Below are 21,966 nucleotides of genomic sequence, written 5' to 3' on the forward strand. Positions count from 1 at the left end.
GTAACCATTGGATTTAAACACGTTGTTAAAAAAAAAAGAGACTGGGCAGACCAATTTTATTACAAAAACTCCCTTACTTTATTAGCTTTGTTACCTATCAAGTAAGATTTCAAATCTTACTAAGGGTCATTGGACCCAGATGGAAAATCAAAGTAGCAATCCAACAACACAGTCTTCTAGATTGCATGGAAAAACTCAGATTCGACAGAAAAAAAAAAAAAAAAAAAAAATCTTTTTGAGGTTGATAGCAGATGTTGAAATTGGATGGATATCGAACTCTCAAATTAAAAATAAAATTCAATACTGAAATTATTTTATTTTATTTTTTTAAAATTCTTTTTTAAAGTTCTTAGAATTTTTTCCTTTATAATCTTGAATGTCATATCATGTTTTTGTACGCTACAAATTGATGTGGTTAGAATCCACTCCAAGGTATGTTAAGTAACAAATTAACCTCAAAAAATTAGAAATTTATGACGTGGATCCCGATCCAAGGTTTGCCCAGTAACAAACTTGATAAAATGAGGTTTGTTGGGTAACGAACTTCATAAAGTGAGATTCTTTTGGAATTGTCAGAACTTCAAGGGAGTTTTTGTAATAAAAGTGTAACAGTTAGGTCTCTTGGATAATTTTTTTTTTTTTTAAAAGAGAGATTTATCCGGCAGCAAGACCAATTGTTGCGTTTTTATTGCAAAAACTTCCTTGGCGTTCTAACTAAAGAAGAATAAAACTTAATTGATTCTCTAGATTTTGGATGAATTACAAATAACACGAATAGGATTTATGCAGAAAAACAAATCCAACAAATTTGATCCAAATCTAGTCATAATCTAATTAAATCCCTAATATAATATGATTCTAATCTTCATAAAAATGATGTGGTGAATCTCAGTACACCTTATTACAATGCATCATACCTAATACTCTAACACTGACAACTCCAAGGGAACCTTATTTTATGGAGTTTGTTAGCCTTCAAGTCACACTTTATCAAGTTTGTTATCAAGTAAATCCTAGAGTGGATCCATCTATTTTCACCTTTGATTTTAAGAATTAAAAAAATAAAAAGTTAATTTTCACCCTTGATTTTTAGTTTTAAATTTGAGAGTTCGATAACTATCTATTTTCAACACTTACTATCAAGCTCAAAAAGATTTTTATTTGTGAATTTTTTTCTATTGAATCTTATGGGTCTATTGCCACATGGGAGTTTTTGTAATAAAATTGCAACATATAGGTTATCAGGGAAATCTCTAATTTTTTTTTTTTGCTAATTTCTATGGCCTTATGGTTATTTGTGCTTTGATTCATTTTTAATTCAAGATTTGATGATAATGCATAATTATGTGAGGGAATTGGGCACTTGTACCATACATAGATGTTTAGGGGCAAAGTCAAGATTTTGCACATGGTGGGGCAACAAAGAGTAGAAATTTTTTTGTGGGGACAACTAAGAGAGAAAAAATAGTTGTGGGGGCAACTAAAAGTGGAAAAAAATTGTGGGGGCAATAATGACAAATTTTTTTTATCCGCCACTAAAATCTATCGCAATAGCACACTAATCTATAAATTTTGAAAATTCTTGTGGCCCCCCCCCCCCCCCCCCCAACCCCCAAATCCCCAATGTAAATACGACCCTATAGATGTTTAATAATATTTTTTTTCACAATATATTATATATATATATATATGGGAAATGTTCAGCACCCTAAGTTTTACCACACACTTTAACAAACGTTTTTTGTCCTACATTGGTTAGAAGTTTTGGAATGGGCTGATTTTTGGTGAGGATGATCTCTATGATTAGAAGATCATCCTCCCCAAAATTCAGCCCATTCCGAAATGTTTAGCCCCATGTTTACAAGTTGAAAAATCGTGGACCGTCCATTTTTTGTAAATCATTTTTGATGGGATTAGAAGTTTTGGAATGAGCTGATTTTTGGTGAGGATGATCTCCTCACCATAGAGATCATCCTCACCAAAAATCAGTCCATTCCGAAACTTCTAACCCGTGTAGGACAAAACGCGTTTGTTAAAGTGTGTGGTAAAACTTAGGGTGCCGAACGGGACCATATATATATATATAGGGAAATGTTCAGCAACAAACATTTTGGCAAAACATTTTTCAAAATATGGGTTAGAGGTTTTGGAATAGGCTGATTTTTGGTGAGGATGATCTCTACGGTGAGGAGATCATCATCACCAAAAATCAGCCCTTTCCCAAACTTCTAACCCCATCAAAAACAGTTTATAAAAAATGGACGGTCCACGATTTTTCAACTTGTAAACATGGTTAGAAGTTTTGGAATGGGCTGATTTTTGGTGAGGATGATCTCTTCACCGTAGAGATCATCCTCACCAAAAATCAGCCCATTCCAAAACCTCTAACCCATGTTTTGAAAAATGTTTTGCCAAAAAGTTTGCTAAAAAGTTGGCCCTTGAACGCCACCCATATATATATATATATATGGGTCCGTTCGCCACCCTTAGTTTTACCACACACTTTAACAAACGCGTTTTGTCTTACATGGGTTAGAAGTTTCGGAATGTGCTGATTTTTGGTGAGGATGATCTCTATGGTGAGGAGATCATCCTCACCAAAAATCAGCTCATTCCAAAACTTCTAATCCCATCAAAATTGATTTACAAAAAATGGACGGTCCACGATTTTTCAACGTGTAAACATGGGGCTAAACATTTCGGAATGGGCTGATTTTTGGGGAGGATGATCTTCTAATCATAGAGATCATCCTCACCAAAAATCAGCTCATTCCAAAACTTCTAACCCATGTAGGACAAAAAACGTTTGTTAAAGTGTGTGGTAAAACTTAGGGTGCTGAACATTTCCCTATATATATATATATATGGGGGCGTTCAAGGGCCAACTTTTTAACAAACTTTTTGCAAAACATTTTTCAAAACATGGGTTAGAGATTTTGGAATAGGCTGATTTTTGGTGAGAATGATCTCTACGGTGAGGAGATCATCATCACCAAAAATCAGCCCTTTCCCAAACTTCTAACCCCATCAAAAACAGTTTATAAAAAATGGACGGTCCACGATTTTTCAACTTGTAAACATGGGTTAGAAGTTTTGGAATGGGCTGATTTTTGGTGAGGATGATCTCTTCACCGTAGAGATCATCCTCACCAAAAATCAGCCCATTCCAAAACCTCTAACCCATGTTTTGAAAAATGTTTTGCCAAAAAGTTTGCTAAAAAGTTGGCCCTTGAACGCCACCCATATATATATATATAGGGAAATGTTCAGCACCCTAAGTTTTACCATACACTTTAACAAACGTTTTTTGTCTTACATAGGTTAGAAATTTTGGAATGAGCTGATTTTTGGTGAGGATGATCTCTATGATTAGAAGATCATCCTCCCCAAAAATCAGCCCATTTCGAAATGTTTAGCCCCATGTTTACACGTTGAAAAATCGTGGACCGTCCATTTTTTGTAAATCAATTTTGATGGGGTTAGAAGTTTTGGAATGAACTGATTTTTGGTGAGGATGATCTCCTCACCATAGAGATCATTCTCACCAAAAATCAGCTCATTCCGAAACTTGTAACCCATGTAAGACAAAACGCGTTTGTTAAAGTGTGTGGTAAAACTTAGGGTGCCGAACGGGACCCATATATATATATATATAGGGTCCCTATCCGTGGCCAACAGTTTGGCAAACATTTTGGCAAACACTTTTTCAAAACATGGGTTAGAGGTCTAGGAATGGGCTGATTTTTGGTGAGGATGATCTCTACGGTGAGGAGATCATCCTCACCAAAAATCAGCTCATTCCAAAACTTCTAGCCCCATTTTACAAGTTGAAAAATCGTGAACCGTCCATTTTTTTGTAAACCATTTTTGATGAGGTTAGAAGTTTTGGAATGAGCTGATTTTTGGTGAGGATGATCTCCTCACCGTAGAGATCATCCTCACCAAAAATCAGCCCATTCCAAGACCTCTAACCCATGTTTTGAAAAATGTGTTTGCTAAAATGTTTGCCAAACTGTTGGCCATGGATCGCTACCCATATATATATATATATATATATATATATATATATATATATATATATATATATATATATATATATATATATAGGGAAATGTTCAGCAACAAACATTTTGGCAAAACATTTTTCAAAATATGGGTTAGAGGTTTTGGAATGGGCTGATTTTTGGTGAGGATGATCTCTACGGTGAGGAGATCATCATCACCAAAAATCAGCCCATTCCAAAACCTCTTACCCATCAAAAATGGCTTACAAAAAATGGACGGTCCACGATTTCCCAACTTGTAAACATGGGGTTAGAAGTTTTGGAATGGGCTGATTTTTGATGAGGATGATCTCCTCACCATAGAGATCATGCTCATCAAAAATCAGCCCATTCCAAAACCTCTAACCCATGTTTTGAAAAATGTTTTACCAAAATGTTTGTTGCTGAAAGGGACCCATATATATATATATATATATATATATATATATGGGGGCGTTCAATGGCCAACTTTTTAGCAAACTTTTTGGCAAAACATTTTTCAAAACATGAGTTAGAGGTTTTGGAATGGGGTGATTTTTGGTGAGGATGATCTCTACAGTGAGGAGATCATCATCACCAAAAATCAGCCCATTCCAAAACTTCTAACCCCATCAAAAACAGTTTACAAAAAATGGACGGTCCACGATTTTTCAACTGGTAAACATGGGTTAGAAGTTTTGGAATGGGATGATTTTTGGTGAGGATGATCTACTCACCGTAGAGATCATCCTCACCAAAAATCAGCCCATTCCAAAACCTCTAACCCATGTTTTGAAAAATGTTTTGCCAAAAAGTTTGCTAAAAAGTTTGCCCTTGAACACTACCCATATATATATATATATATATATGGGAAATGTTCAGCACCCTAAGTTTTACCACACACTTTAACAAACGTGTTTTGTCCTACATGGGTTAGAAGTTTTGGAATGAGCTGATTTTTGGTGAGGATGATCTCTATGATTAGAAGATCATCCTCCCCAAAAATCAGCCTATTCCGAAATGTTTAGCCCCATGTTTACACGTTGAAAAATCGTGGACCGTCCATTTTTTGTAAATCAATTTTGATGGGGTTAGAAGTTTTGGAATGAGCTGATTTTTGGTGAGGATGATCTCCTCACCATAGAGATCATCCTCACCAAAAATCAGCTCATTCCGAAACTTGTAACCCATGTAAGACAAAACGCGTTTGTTAAAGTGTGTGGTAAAACTAAGGGTGGCGAACGGGACCCTATATATATATATGGGAAATGTTCAGCACCCTAAGTTTTACCACACACTTTAACAAACATTTTTTGTCTTACATGGGTTAGAAGTTTTGGAATGGGCTGATTTTTGGTGAGGATGATCTCTATGATTAGAAGATCATCCTCTCCAAAAATCAGTCCATTCCGAAATGTTTAGCCCCATGTTTACAAGTTGAAAAATCGTGGACCGTCCATTTTTTGTAAATCATTTTTGATGGGGTTAGAAGTTTTGAAACGAGCTGATTTTTGGTGAGGATGATCTCCTCACCATAGAGATCATCCTCACCAAAAATCAGCCCATTCCGAAACTTCTAACCCATATACGACAAAACGCGTTTGTTAAAGTGTGTGGTAAAACTTAGGGTGCCGAACGGGACCCTATATATATATATTCAAATTTTTTAGAATTTCATCCTCTATGAGGCTACTACATCAGATCATGTTTTTGGATAAGAAGATGTGGGTTCACGACTAATAGTAAGATTTGAAATCGTACCATGCTACTCAATATGGACTCACTCGTCAAATAAAAAAAATGGAAAATGTTGAAATGACAAAAAGTTTTTACTGCTATTATCACAAGTCTGACGTGCGATGTGCACATAACCATAGATGTGTTTCCTCGCAATACGAGTAAAAACCATCTACCATTATCTATGCATGTCCATGTCAGAATTGTGAGAATCACAGTAAATCTTGTGTCACCCCAGCACGATTCAAAAAAAATTCCTGGGAGTCAAGTGTATCAAAACCTGACATTTTAATTCGTCTAATCCTACACGACTCGGCCGAGTCAAAAAAAAAAAAAAAAAAAACTTACCAGAGCATCACTGCGGATCCGAGTGACAACCGTACGAATCCCCATAAATTCTGAAACGCCTTCCATGAGAACCCAGACCAAGCTCGTCCACAAGTCCCACTATGAAAACCCAAGACAAGTTCGACACCACAGCTCCACCAACTAATCCCCAACCATGCTTCAACATCAAGAGCCAACTAAACAAAATGTGTAGAACCAGAGCTACAGCTGATATCAAAACCATAACCATCATTTTGCTTTGAGCCTGTAAGAACTTCGCTATTGGAAAGTTCATTGCGTAAGCGAAAAGCTGCGGAATCATCCATATAGAGAAGTCCCCAGCAGCCTCAGCGATCTGTTCTTCTTGTCCAATAAGTTTCAAAAAGGGCTTCGCGAAGATGTAAAGTAAGCTCATTAAAAGCCCAGTAGTATTGAGGATAACCCAAGATCTCTGCATCTAGATTCCCAACATATCGAGCTGTCCAACACCGTAAGCTTGCCCACATAGTGTCTCCAAAGTGCTTCCCATCCCCAACTATTTCATAAAATTCCTTTAAATTTTTTTATAAGAAATAAACTGAAATAAATTGAAGTTTTAATTACTATATTTATTAAAATGAACAGTGAACCAGAACCAGAATCAGAATTTCTTCCTATTCAGCTCACGAAATGGTAATTTACTCTTAGTATATTACCATGATTCCGAAGGAGAAGCCGGAGATGACGAAATTTGCGATGGAGATGGCAGCGAGTTCTAGGGTTCCGACTTGATAGGCAAAGACCTGAGTAATGGCACCGAGCGTGTATTGGCATATGGAAGCGTAGAAGGCTGGCCCAGCGAGGAACCAGCGTTTTTTAGATTCAACCCAGAATTCTCTTGAAAAATCTTGAATTTTTTTAATTGGTTCGATGTTTCCTTCTGTTATAAAAGATGAACCAAAAGAACTCCCAACTTCACGCTTTCGAAGTTGTTCTTCGTCTCTGTTTGAGAGAAGTGGTTGTCGATTGTAGTTCTCCTCCATGTTTGGTTGGTTGAGAAATTGAGATCCATCTCCTCATGTTGACCGTGTAAACACAAAATCCAACGGTTAAGCTTTTATTCATATCTCAACAATATATATATATCTTGATGATGCCTATCTCAAGAATAATTTTCAATCATTGGTTTTTGTGTTTACACAGTTAAAATATTGTGTCAAATCTTGAGTCATATTTCTTGAGTCTACGGAACCTAACCAATATGCATATGTATAATTTTGTGTTTAAACACAGATTTTGTTAAGGACTTCTAGCAAAGAAATTCCACACGTTCAAGGCAATGGTAAAAAATGGTCACATTTTTTTAATAGTCGAAATAGGGCAATTTACAATTGAATAATGCTGAAGTAATCCCAAAATTGGACCTTACATCACACACTTTGACTTGAAAGTGTGTATGGGAACCATAGATGATTTTCTCAAGATAAGAGTGAAAACATCTATGGTTCCAATCTACTTTCATGTCAAGATGTGCGATATGAGGTCCAATCTTGAGGTCACTCCAGCATTGACTCTTTACAATTTTTTTGAAATAAACTCTTATGAATAATCCTTTGTATGATCTAATAACATTCTCTCTAGCTTGGAGAAACAATGGCGAAACGTGTAGATCTGTCTATTCTCATGTTTGATTCACGATCTATTATAGCCTTCCACCAACGATTATAACACTTTCCGATTTTTTTTCATATATTTTCAAATCAATTACATATTCTTATGGGCCTTGATAAACCTCTCTTCCAATCTTATTTTACAATAAAAATGGTAGCAAAATACTCAATGATTTCATGAAATTTTAAAGTTTAGATCATAAAATTTACCTAGTGTTGAGGTTTGACACTAGAATGTATTGCGGTGTCGAGGATCGACGTTTCCCATCATCGAACCTCGATGAATAACTATAACTGAATGTTTCGTCAAAGTTCGATTATAGGTAACATTGAGCATCAACACTGTAATACATTCCAATTTGGAACCTCGACACTGGGTAAATTTTACTAACTAGACTGTAAAATTTTCGTGAAATCATTGAGTTTTTAGCTATTACATTCCATGTAAAAAAACATTGGAGGAGAAATATACCACATTCCATATGAATATACTAATGATTTAAAAATATATGGAAATAAAAATAGGAGAGAGTGGCAATTGTTGATGGAAAGCTCCAATAGATTGTGGATCAAACATGAGAGTGGACTGATGTACATGTTTTTCAATCGTTTATCAAAGTTAGAGGCTCTTAATTTAATGAACTCCAATGGTTATTTGGTAGAGATAATGTAGAGCTCTCTCCCTTATAAGATGATATAAAAGGTTAAGAGGGAGGAAGTTGTAATTTTGATGAATATTTCATAAGGATTCATTATAAAATTATATGTGGGGCCTTTTTACAAAACCTGCGAGTTACTATAGCAAATTTTCGTATTTTCAGTATTAAAAAAAATGGCACTCTTTTGCAGTGGAAAACGCTAAAATGACACAGGGTATTTATTGCGATTCTCACAAGTTTAACGTGAGATGTGCACAAAACCATAGATGTGTTTCCTCGCGATACGAGTAAAAACTATCTACAGTTATGTATGCATCTCCACATCAGAATTGTGAGAATCACAATAAATTCTGTGTCACCCCAACACAACTCTTTGCCATTTTATCAAACTTATGATATTTTTTTTTTTGCTAAATGCCATTTTTATTAATATTTTAGGTAGAAAATAAAGATGTGCATTAAAGTTGAATGAGAAAATGTTGACTGGTATAGAAAGTGATTATCAAATTGGTAAAGTACTAATATATGGACATTTTGCATAAAAATTTCATAGGTTTATGAAAATGAAAAAATAGGGTTATTTGCTACAGTAACTTATGTTTTTGGATAAAGATTTCTTGGGAGTTTCTTTCAATAATTTTGTGTTTAAATGGGATTCTATTTGTAATACATAAAGTTATTTTTCATTTTCTTGCATGCAAGCTGGCCCAAATACCCTTCTAATAAAAAATAAAAAAAAGGTTTTCTTTCTCTTATTTTTCTTGCTTTTTTTCTTTCCTAAGGGTCACCTTTTGTACTTAAGCTATTTTTGCCTTAAAAAAATTGTAACTTCTTCCTTCCCAACATTTTATACCATTGAGAGAGAGAGAGAGATTCTCTACAAAACTGATCAAAAATTCGTAGGAATTCTTCAAAGAGACTCTAGATTTGAAGAACAATGGTGAATCTTGTAGTTCTATGTATTCTCATGTTTGATTTATGTTCTATTGAAGGTTTCCACAAAGATTATCAATTTCTCCTCTATTTTCTTTATTTTTTTTAAAATATGTTTATGTATTCTTATAATCTTGATGTATTAATCGTCCATACTTATAGTTAAACAGATAAGTAACAGAACAAAGTCTATCCCCGTGCATGATACTCAATTGTCAAATATTGAATAAGATATTGAAGGAGATATTGAAGGACAAGTCTGTTGTAACAATAATAGTTTGAATAGATCTTTGAGTTGCTTATCTGATAAGTCTGTTATGTAGATCTTTATGTAATTTTTCTATTTTGTTATGTTGAAATTCTCTCTATCATGTAAACTACTATAAATACTAATGAAATTCTTCTATCTAGTATTCCATTGAAACCAGATCAATTCATCTATTTTGACTTGGTATCATAACCTTTACTTGGGAAACCCCCCCCCCACCCCCACCTTTTGATCCTATGGCTTCCAAAGATTCCACTGCAACATTCTCCTTACCTAACATCACTCCCTTGGTATCTGTCGAATTGGATGGCACCAATTACCTCAATTGGACCACTCAATTCCTCCCTCTCCTTCAAAGTCATGATTTCTTAGGAATTGTGGATGGCTCTGAGTCCTACCCAATCAAGTTTGTCACTGATGATGAAGGCAAACCCACTTTTGTCATTACTTTTGATTATTTGGTATGGCAGAAAAAGGACCAGTTCATATTGGCATGGATCAATGACACTCTTACAGAGAACATTCTGTCTACTGTTTATGGACTCACCACCTCTCAACAAGTCTGGAACACTTTGGCGAATTGATTTGCACCTAATTCTCGTTCTAGAATATCTCACCTCAATAGGCAGCTCCAAATGTTGAATCAGTCCAACAAATCCTGTACAGATTACCTCCTTACTGCCAAAAATTGATCTGACCAACTTGCAGCAGTGGGAAAACCTATTGATGAAGACGATTTGATCTCCTATGTTGTGGGAGGACTGAATCCAGCATATCAACCCTTTATTACATTTCTGAATTTTGCAACCCGAAATTCCTCAATCACTTTTGATGATTTCCAATCAGAACTGCTCAATTATGAGCAACTCCTTGAGCTCCAACACAAATCTGTCCCACCTAACACCCATAACATTGCCTTTTTCACCCAAAAATCCAAACAACACTACAACAACAAAAAGCCTAAGCAATATCCCTCCAATAAACCCCCTGAACTCAGAAACCAACTTCATTCCTCTTCTGCATAGCAGACAAGCAAGCCTCCTCACCCCAACACCCTCTTTTCCAACTCCAAACCTCCATGTCAGATTTGTGGAAAAAATAACCACCAAACACTTGACTATTACCATCGCATGGATTTCTCATACCAAGGGAGACACCCCCTGCTCAGCTCGCTGCTATGGCTGCCCACACACATGTGCAACATAAGGATGAACTATTTTGGTTCTTATATAGCGGTGCCAACAGTCATGTCACATCTACCTTGGAAAACCTCACTATTCAACAGCAACCGTATCAAGGCCCTGCTCAAATTACTGTGGGCAATGGTGGAGGTTTGGATGTATATCATATTGGTTCCTCAATTCTCAACACTTAACAAAGTTCTTTACTACTGTCCAATATATTACATTGTCCTAATGCCTCGTCTAATCTTCTTTTTATTCAAAAACTATGTCAAGATAACAATTGCTACTTTATCCTAATTGCATCATATTTTGTTGTGAAGGATATGCAGACCAACAAGGTGCTCCTCCAAGGTCTGAGTAAAGCAGGTCTTTATCCTGTCCAATTTCAACAATTTCCATTCAATAAAATGCAGAGAACATCCCCATTCACTGCTTTACTAGGAATTATAGCCTCTCTTCAAACTTGGCATTCATGATTAGGCCATCCATCAGAATCTGTCCTCCAGTAGCTCACTACTGGCTCCTTAATTTCTATATTTGGCATTCACAAGTTCAAGCATGTTTGTGAATTTTGTCAAATGGCTAAAATCCATAAACTTCCCTTCCCCATATCTACTCATCACTCCAGCCACCCCCTAGAACTTATCCATTCTGATGTGTGGACTTCTCTTGTAATGTCAATTAGTGGTTGTAAATACTATATTCTTTTTATAGATGATTATTCTTGGTTATTTCCTCTTAAGCAAAAATCTGATGTTTCCTTATCCTTCATTAAATTTAAATGCTTGGTTGAGAATCTCTTCTCATTTAAAATCAAACAATTACAAACCGACAATGGAAGAGAATATCTCTATCATTCTTTTTAATCATTTATAGCAGCAAGTGGCATTTTACATTGCCTAACATGCCCATACACCTTTGAACAGAATGGAAGTTTTGAAAGGAAACATAGACATCTCACAGAGACGGGTCTAAGTCTCTTAACTCAGTTTCATTTGCCTCCTACACATTGGGTTGATGCTTTCTTAACTGCAACACATCTTGTTAATCGCATGCCAACACCTGTCCTTGCCAATCAATCCCCCTACTATCGTTTATTTCAAAAACAACCAGACTACTCCCTCCTTAGAACATTTGGGTATACCTGCTATTCCCTCTTAAAACCTTACTCTCCTCATAAGCTAGCATACCACAGCAAAAAGTGCATCTTTCTTGACTATGCTACAAACCAAAAAGGCTATAGGTGTTTTGATATCAACTCTGACAGGATATACATCTCCTGGCATGTTGTGTTTGATAAATATACATTTCATGCTGCCTATCTCAATCAGAAGTCTGCTCCTACCACTACCTTACCTGTTACCTACCCTCCCATGATTGACTTCTCTCCACCTGCTTCTACTCACACCTTGGACGACACTTTGGTGGACTGTGCTACTCCTGCATCAACAGGTATGTCCCCCTCCTCCTTACCATCTATTACTTCTTCATTACATTCCTCAACTGAGCTTTCTGTAGGTCTGGACCTCTCTGATGCAAATTCATCTCGTGACCAGTCAGATATTACCCCAACCATTCATGACCCATCCCCCAACATTGCCTTACCTGCTGCCCATCCCCCCTCTAGTAAAATGGTCACCCGTTTTCAAACCAACTCCCACAAACCCAAATGGTTTCCTGACTACCATTTATACTCCTCCACCAATCATCCCCTGCAGGCCTTATCCTCCACACTCTCCTCTGAGCCTAGAACCTACAAACAAGCCTCCAAGGACTCTAATTGGACAGGAGCTATGCAACTTGAATTTGATGCCCTTCTTGGAAAATAAAACTTGGACTTTGTGTCCTAGACCTCCAAACAAACATATCATTTGAAATAAGTGGGTTTTCAAACTCAAGCAGAGGGCGGATGGAACCATTGAAAGGTACAAAGCCCGACTAGTAGCCAAAGGCTTTGATCAAGAGCATGGAGTTAATTACTATGAGACATTCAGTCCCATTATTAAGCCTGCCACCATTCGGTTAATTCTTGCATTGGCAGTTCATCACAATTGGGTGATACAACAACTTGACATATCTAATGCCTTCTTGCATGGTCACCTTGAATAAGAAGTTTATATGGAACAACCAAAAGGGTTTGCAAACCCTATGCTTCCAACTCATGTGTGCCACCTACACAAGTCCCTTTATGGCTTGAAACAAGCTCCAAGGGCTTGGTTCAGGCGCCTCTCCAAAAGCTTACTTGATCTTGGCTTTATTGGTTCTCATGTGGATACTTCTCTATTTTATTTACATCACCCTATTGTCACCATATTTATTCTCATCTATGTTGATGATATTTTAGTTGTGAGCAACTCCCCTCATACAATGAAGGAACTCTTCATCAATTGAGCTGTGACTTTGCAGTGAAGGATTTGGGACCACTATCATACTTTCTGGGCATCCAGGTTCATCGTACCTCAGACCAACTTCATCTTCATCAAAGTAAGTACATTCTTGACCTGCTTGAAGACACTAAAATGGTTGGTGCCAAACCAATTTCAACATCATGTCTATCGGGTAGCAAGATGTCTAAACATGCATGTGACCCTCTCCCTGATCCATCCATATAATGGCACATCGTGGGAGCATTACAATATTGCACCCTAACTCACTTGGACATTGCTTATAGTGTGAATCAATTATGTCAATTCCTCCATTGTCCTACTACAGTCCATCTCACAACTGCCAAAAGAGTGCTTAGATACCTCAAAGGTACAATTGAACATGGCCTCCATTACACAAAAGGATCTCTAGCACTTCATGCATTCTGTGACTCAGATTGGACTAGGAGTCCCGATAACCGCAAGTCCACAACAGGTTATTGCATCTTCATAGGTCCATGCCTCATTTCTTGGATGGTAAAGAAACAACCAGTCATAGCAAGATCAAGCATCGAGGCGGAATACAGGTCAATGGCCCTTACTGTCACAGAGTTATATTGGGTGCGCATGTATTCAAAGAACTTGGTCTTCCACTCAATTCCCCTCCTTACCTATGGGTTGACAACCTTGGTGCGTTATCATTATCTTCCAATCCAGTATTTCATGCTCGCACAAAACATATCGAGGTAGATTATCATTTTATAAGGGAGAAAATCTTCAATAGAGACATCCTTGCTTGATATATTCCTACACACTCACAACCTTCAGACATGTTCACTAAGGGACTGACAACATCCAGATTTTCCTTTCTTCGTAACAAGCTTATGGTTCAACCTCTCACCATTAGCTTGCGGGGGCCAGTTAAACAGATAAGTAACATAACAGAGTCTATCCCCGTGCATGATACTCAACAGTCAGATATTGAAAGAGATATTGAAGGACAAGTCTGTTGTAACAATAATAGTTTGAATAGATCTTTGAACTGCTTATCTAATAAGTCTGTTATGTAGATCTTTATGTAATTTTTCTGTTTTGTTATTTTGAAATTCTCTCTATCATGTAAACTACTATAAATACTAATGAAATTCTTCTATCTGGTACTCCATTGAAACCAGATCAATTCATCTATTTTGACTCTTATATAAAAAGAAAGTGGTTAATTTTTATTTTTTTTTAATTTTACAGAATTTTTACAATTTTGTTCATAAAATTTATCTATCATCGAACCTAGATGTTGGAATGTATTATAGCATCGAGGCTCTATGGTACGTCTTGTCAAACTTAAACGAAATTGTCTAACAGAAGTTTATGAAAGTAAAAAAATGTCCATATTGTCAAATCTCGATGAAAGGTACCATTGGCCAGCATCAAGGTTCAACACTGGGTAATATGTATTAATCGTAAAAATTCTGTGAAATCAGAATTTTTTGCTATATTTTCTATCTATATAACTATGGATGAGAAATCTAGAAACAATAAAAGAAATTGACAACATTTGATAAAAATCTTCAATAAATCGTGAATTGAACACGAGAATGCGTAGATCTACAAGATTAACCATTGTTCATCAAATTTAGAGCCTCTATGGTGAAATCTGATGACTTTTTGACAAGTTTTTGTAGAGAGAATGGATCTCTCTCTCTCTCTCTCTCAGTGGTATAAAATATTGGAAAGGAGAAAGTTACAATTTAAAAAATTACTGTTCAAGGGTTTATTATAGAAATTAAATGTGAGGGCATTTCTATCCAAAAACATGAAGTACTGTGGCAAATAGCCATATTTTGAGTATTAAAAAAAAAATGGCCCTTTTTGCCATTGTCATAAACATATGGAATTTTTATGCTAAAAGTCCTTACTAATATATCAATTAATTTTTTTTTTAAAATAAGTATTATTTGTCATTTTGAGTGTTTTAGACACGCCCTTCCACATTTTTGTTAATTTTACAAGGCCCTTTTTGCTATTGCCATAAACATGTGTAATTTTATGCTAAAAGTCCTTATTGATATATTATTTAATTATTTTTTCAATTAAAATAAGTATTTGTTGTTATTTTGAGTGTTTTAGACATGCCCTTCCATGTTTTCTTAATTTTACAATGGTTAACGTGAATTTAATAAAGGGTAAATTACACTTTGACCCATATAATTTAGTATAATTTCATTTTGACCCTCTAATATTTTGATAATGTTACTTACCTGGCCTTTCACTTACGGGGTTAAAATTTAGGTGTTATTTTACTATTTCAACCTCTTATTTTATGTTATTTTTATTTAAAAAAATAAATTTTAAAATAATAATTAAAATGCCCCTAACTAAGCATTCATTGAACTCTTTCTTTCACATGCATATTTTTTTTTTATAGACAATAATAATATTAAGAAAAAGGCAAAATGGTCTTTATAAAAAGGAATTTAACTTCTACATTATTGTCAATTTGATTGAAGGGACGCCAAGTGAACCCATTACATAACTATAAAGAGGTAAGTGCAATTATCAAAATATTAAGAGGTCAAAAATGGAATTATGCCAAATTATAGGGGGTCAAAGTGTAAGTTACCCTTAAATAAACCTTTAAAAAAAGCATTTGAGAGTATTTCTTAGGGGAAAATAAATTTTCAAGGTGTATTTAATGCACCTTAAGGCATGTTGTTAGAGCAACTCAAACCAGGCTTCAAATATCTAAGTTTATAGATGAGAGTGATATTTTATCTCCACAGTTGTCTACTAGACGTTGAAAACGATAAATTTAAAAGAGTCGTGATAATATGACTCGTCAGATGGCATGCTCGATCAATATGCCGTAATACATGATTGCACTTCCCCATAAGAAAGTGTATCCCGAGGGATCCGTGTTTCCCATGTACGGTTCCCAAACTTGTCCACATCAGAGAATCGATTGAGTATGTCACTCGGCAAGTCATATTATCGGGACTCAATTTAAAATGAGGTAGAATAGGTTACAAATATTTACGATTGAAATTTTTTATCATGTACCTGCTCACAATTTTATATTAAAATATTGAATCGTGATAATCTGACTACCGCACTTAGCATACTCTATCAACTATCCTGACGTGATGTAGATCTGTACGCCTCGGGTTACACAACTGCACTTCCCCATTTAAAAAAAGAATATCCCGGGACGTAGAGATCTACGGTTCCTAGACTTGTCAAATCAGGAGAGTTGATTGATTGGGTATACCATGTGGTGTAGTCACATTATCAGACTCGAAAATATTTTGTTTCTCATCATATTTAGAAGGAATATGAACAGCTTTAGACTAGATCAAGCAAATACTGAATAAATTCCTTAAGTGGTACAGATGAATAAACGGAGAGTTGAGGATAGGAAAACTGAAATTGCTGTCACTCCAATGCAGTGAAACCTAGATGGCTCCAACCATGACGGCAGATTTTGAATTCTGCAAGAACCATTACTTGCTGAAGCAACATTACTCGATGGTGGAGACAATCGTAGCTGCACTTTTCTTATTTTTGACTGAATTGTCAAAATTTTGCAATATGATTGTGCAAATGCTATCCAAGAATGGACTGTGTTTGTCGTGTGTCGGCACCTTTATCATTTTGCGCTCCTGCCCATTCCTTTATCCTGTCCCCAGCTATAGAAGCCTACAATGAACACCAGTTGAACATCAGTGCTGCCCTAAAATAATCTGTTAGGTCAATCTCAACTTATGTCAAAAATTTGGCATGCCATTGTTGATTATTTGTCACAAATAGATAATTTTCTAAACAATTTTAACTACCCAAAAACTTAGGAAAATCTTTCTGGTATGGACATCAGTGGCCCAAAAAATGTTCGTCTAGAGTCACAGCAACATATACATGTTTGTATATTTGATGGGTAAGCTGGACTTGCGGAAGCATTACAAGAGTAAAGATAAAAGAACAAAACAAACACACAAGATTTACATGGTTCAGCAAATTGCCTACGTCCGCAGAGGAGACGGAGAAAAAATCCACTATCAACGATAAAGATTACAGACTCTCTGTCCACAGCTGCAAGCAACCTCACACAGCAAAACACATAAAGAAACCCTACTCAAAAGTATAATATATACCCAACTCAAAAGTACAATATATACCCAAAAATATTCGCCTTTTGATACTGCCTTGCCTCTTGAAGTCCCAGCCCAATAAAAATACTAGACATCTGACAACACCATAGCTACACATATATGTTCGTCTTATCAAACCATGATTATGCTTGTTACATAGTTGATTATAATGTTGCATGTTAACAGTACATAAACAACACATGAAACATGTCAGGTCTAGAAAAACAGGAATTTTATGAAATATTGGATAAAGTTCTACCATAAAATATGTTTTAAAGAAAAAGAAATGAAAACATGTATCACTCGCTAAAAAGAATTACCTCTTTCTTCCAGTTTGTTCTGTAAGTCATCCAGAAGAGAATAAGTGTTTGTACCACCGTACCTGACAACATTCCACACCAAATTCCCTGAAATATCCCATTGAAAATAAGACTCATTATTTTGTTTTTGGGCCATTAGAAACATTAACTTTAACACAACAAATATTCTAATAGACGTGGAAGAGAGGTTGGAATGTTGATTACCTTGACACCAAAATCAAGTTTGTAACCCAGAATAAGACCCAAAGGAATTCCAAATACATAATAGCATGCAATGTTTACATAAGCAACCAATGCTTGCCATCCTGCCCCAATAGCCACACCTGTGCATCAAACAATATCAATCAAGCTTCACTTCTTTAAAAATGGTATTTTTTTTTTCCCCTGATATCTAAGGATTTTGGTACACCCTTGTGGGATGGGATTAGTCCATACAGTTATGCCCCTTAAAATTTTTAAACTACCATAAATTTGAAAAATGAGCACAAAGCATCTATATAATAAAACACAAAGTGGAACCCAGTCCAACTACAGTTGTGGAGAATACACGTCCCACTCTAGCTACACGGAGTGGGTCCACACTACCCCACTTTATTACCTTTTCTCTCCACCCCCTTTAGTTTTATTGTGTTTCCCCTCCTCCCCTCCCTCTTTTTTAATAATATACCTCCAATTTTCTTTTACCCATTTTCAATAATACCCCTCTAAAGTTTATTATCTTTCCTCTTTTACCCATTTAACTCCAAAGAGGATGTCTGTGCAGTAGGCATGGGCAAACTCTAGTATTTAAAAAAATGGCTTAAATACCTGAAAGAACGGGTTGGACGTTGTTGATGAGGACTGAGAGTGCAAGCAACGGGGTAAGCTCAATGACAAGCTTCCTCACATCACTACTACTCGTAAAGAAGATCGGGTACTCATTTCGACTAAGGATGAGAATGAGAGAAAGGACAGCACCAATCAGGAATGAACTTATAACGACGACCACGACCGAGAACTTTGCAGTTCTTGGGTGTCCTGCTCCCAATTCATTTGACACCCTGACACTGCATATGCACAAACCACATCAATTATTATTTGTTCTTCAAAAGTTTTGTTTTGTGGATCCAAAAGTCGAGAGATTGTGGTGTCTTCGTAACAAACCTTGTAGCTGCATTGCATCCTAGAGCCACCATAACTGCCCAACCCAATATATTCATGCTGCAATTCAACCAGTTAGTATAATATCAAAATAAATTGTGATTGACCAATCTGGAACAGATTTTATTATATGAGTCTGGGATTTTATAATCTTCTCGTGTTGGTTTTTTTCCAACTTGAGTTCCATTTTAAAATTTACAATTTTTTTTTCTTGGCTATTTCATACTGAAATTTGGTTCTTTTAGAAGTTCTAAAACTTCAGGAGACATAATATTATGGTGATTTATAATGAGAGCTTCTATTGCCACACCAACTTTTACTAATGCTGCCCCAAGAGGTATGTCAATTCTTTTGTGATTTACATATGAACTGGGGTGGCATTAGCAAAAGTTAGTGTGGAAATAGGAGGTTTGAAGACGACTAATTTGGACAAAAAATTAGGAGGTTTGAAGGTTGAAGTAAAAGGAGGGGGTTTTAGGCTTTTTGTTGGGCTGGGTTTTGGGTCCGGAAAACGCAGATCAGGCCATGTTGGATTGTGGACCAAATTTGGATCCTAGGAAGGAATTTGATAAAATAGAGGAAAAATTACTTAATACACCATAATATGAGGTTTTCTTTCTAAATGCCTCCCATTTTGTATCATGAAACCTATTCTTTGCATGCAGAGATGGGGGTAAAAGTAGTTGGTGCACATGGTGCACATTGACATATTAAAGTTGTGTCAGACGAATACCACAACTAGGGGTGTCGATGGATAGTTGAAAATTCGAATCCAATTCAAATTCAAAAAATCAGATATTATTCGAAAATTTCAAATATTGGATTCGAGTTCGGATAATTTTATATATTCGAATCCTTATCGGATATGGATTCAAATATTAACATTTCGAATCCAATAATATCCGATTCTAAATAATATATAATATATATTATTTTATTTGATTGATTTATTATATAGTATAATATATAATAAGTTTTTTTTTTAATAAGAAAAATCAATTGGATAAGGAAAAATTATGATTTTTTTATATATACAATTTATTCGAATTCTAATAAGATATTATCTGATATCTGATAGGATAATCGGATTCGAATTCAAATTCAGATATCAAATAAAAAATTCAGATTCGGATATTACTATATCCGAACCGATAAGCATCCATTGACAGCCCTAACCAAAACACTAACACATGATGATTGAGGCCCATGGGTCCCACCATTACACTATAGATTCTTGCAAAAGTAAAATATTAAAACTACTCACCATATGGACAAGGCATCCACTGAAACCTCCGGGTTCTTCAGATATCCAGCAAATAGAATCAGAGCCATGAAGTACCACACCTCCAAACTACATAAATAAAAACATCTTTTTTAAGTTTTTAGGTAGAAAAGGTCATCTCGACTTTACTGCACGGCCATGTCGAGTTGGATCAGTGGTTCGGAACTTTGCTAACCGAGACAAAATAACGATTTAAAGTCAAACATCCATTAAAGTTAAAGTCTATTAAAAGTTAAAACCTCACATCGTAAGTTAACTCGTCTAGTCCAAGACGACTCTTCCAGTCAAAAAAAAAAACTCACCAGAGCATCACTGCAGATGCGAGAGACAACCGTACGAATCCCCATAAATTTTGAAACGCCTTCCATGAGAACCCAGACCAAGCTCGACCGCAAGTCCCACTGAATATATACAAAAGTTGAACCACAACGATGAAAACCCAAGACAAGTTTAACACCACAGCTCCACCAACTAATCCCCAACGAAGCTTCAACATAAAGAGCCAACTAAATAAAGTGTGTAGAACAAGAGCTACAGCTGATATCAAAGCCATAACCATCATCTTGCTTTGAGCCTGCAAGAACTTCGCTATTGGAAAGTTAATTGCGTAAGCGAAAAGCTGTGGAATCATCCATACAGAGAAGATCCCAGCAGCTTCAGCAATCTGTGCGTCCTGACCAATAAGTTGCAAAAAGGGTTTTGCGAAGATGTAAAGCAAGCTCAAGAAAACCCCAGTAGTGTTGAGGATCACCCAAGATCTCTGCATGTAAATCCCCAACATATCAAGCTGTCCAGCACCGTAAGCTTGCCCACATAACGTCTCCAAAGCGCTTCCCATCCCTAACTGTTTGATGAAATTCTTCTCAGAAAAGTTTGATAATAATATATAAAAAAAACGAAATTTAAATTACTGTATTATTATTATTACCATGACGCCGAAGGAGAAGCCGGCGATGACGGAATTTTCGACGGAGACAGCAGCGAGTTCTAGGGTTCCGACTTGGCCGGCGAAGACTTGAGTGATGGCTCCGAGGGAGTATTGACATATGGAGGTGAAGATGGCTGGTCCAGCCAGGAACCAAAGTTTTTTAGATTCGACCCAGAATTCTCTTGAGAAATCTTGAAATTTTTTAATTGGTTCGATGTCTCCTTCTGCTATAAAAGATGAGCCAAAAGAACTCCCCACTCCACGCTTTAGAAGTTGTTCTTCGTCTCTGTTTGAGAGAAGTGGTTGTTGGTTGTAGTTTTCCTCCATGTTTGGCTGGTTGGCTCTGACTCTTGAGAGAGAGAAGTACTCTAAAAAGAACTTAGATAATAAAAATGAATCATTTAGATTTCAGACAACACAGCCTTAAAAGTAGGGAAAAAATGTCTTTTTAGAAGTTTTAAGATTCGGTAAAGAACTGTCTTTTCTTTTTTTTTCTTTTTTCTTTTTTGATTAGTTCGGTAAAGAACTGTCTTGCGTCAGTGAATTTTCCTTCTATAATATTTTATAATTTTGTATTTAATAATGATTTTATAAATATTCTAAGGTAGAAAAGTTGAATGAGAAAATGACGACAGGAATGGAAAATGATTGATTCAAAATATCTTTTTTTCTTTTTTCTTTTTCTTTTTTTTTTAATTAAGGGGGACGGGGTTAGGTAGACAACGCCCCACCTGTGGAGAATTAGATATTGTTATTGTGGGCTTTGGCTGGTATGATTTGTCTAAATATTCTTTTACTGTTAGATTTGGAGGTTGTGTACAATTTTATTTATTAATGATTTTGTATTTAATGTTGTATTCTTATTTAAGATATACAATTTATTTACTTATCAAAATGAATATAGGATTGTTTAATAAGTCCAACATGTCGAACATGTCCAAAATTACCATACTCAAGTTCAACCTAATTTTATAAACTCAAGCATGAGTTGAGCTCAAGTTATTGAACTTAG

General features: G+C 35.8%; 1 protein-coding gene and 1 pseudogene across 2 annotated transcripts; both read right to left on the minus strand.

The window, feature by feature from the left end:
• Positions 1–5,672: 5,672 nt before the first annotated feature.
• LOC147398746 (protein DETOXIFICATION 29-like) lies at positions 5,673–7,149 on the minus strand (annotated as a pseudogene). Its single transcript, XR_015180183.1, has 2 exons — positions 6,782–7,149; positions 5,673–6,621 (listed from the first exon to the last, which is right to left on the minus strand). The product of XR_015180183.1 is annotated as a protein DETOXIFICATION 29-like (transcript).
• A 9,338-nt stretch (positions 7,150–16,487) lies between these two features.
• Positions 16,488–21,395, minus strand: LOC147398747 (protein DETOXIFICATION 29-like). Its single transcript, XM_086448029.1, has 8 exons — positions 20,955–21,395; positions 20,329–20,870; positions 20,009–20,095; positions 18,748–18,804; positions 18,412–18,650; positions 17,809–17,927; positions 17,605–17,691; positions 16,488–16,835 (listed from the first exon to the last, which is right to left on the minus strand). Exons 1-8 carry the CDS (start codon positions 21,279–21,281, stop codon positions 16,743–16,745), a joined length of 1,551 nt encoding a protein of 516 aa, XP_086304155.1. The 5' UTR covers positions 21,282–21,395; the 3' UTR covers positions 16,488–16,742.
• Between the last annotated feature and the right edge of the window lie 571 nt (positions 21,396–21,966).

This window comes from Akebia trifoliata, chromosome 7 (assembly GCF_017979445.1).
Source record: "Akebia trifoliata isolate Shusen 1 chromosome 7, ASM1797944v1, whole genome shotgun sequence".
NCBI lineage: Eukaryota > Viridiplantae > Streptophyta > Magnoliopsida > Ranunculales > Lardizabalaceae > Akebia > Akebia trifoliata.

Bases quoted from the DNA above. Each gene is read 5' to 3' on its own strand.
- LOC147398747 (XM_086448029.1), bottom strand. From the start codon at position 21,281: ATGGAGGAAAACTACAACCAACAACCACTTCTCTCAAACAGAGACGAA. The intron at 20,871-20,954 runs GTAATAATAATA...TTCATCAAACAG, and splicing joins GCTTCTCCTTCGGCGTCATG to TTAGGGATGGGAAGCGCTTT. The intron at 16,836-17,604 runs GTAATTCTTTTT...TGTTCATTGTAG, and splicing joins GAACAAACTGGAAGAAAGAG to GCTTCTATAGCTGGGGACAG.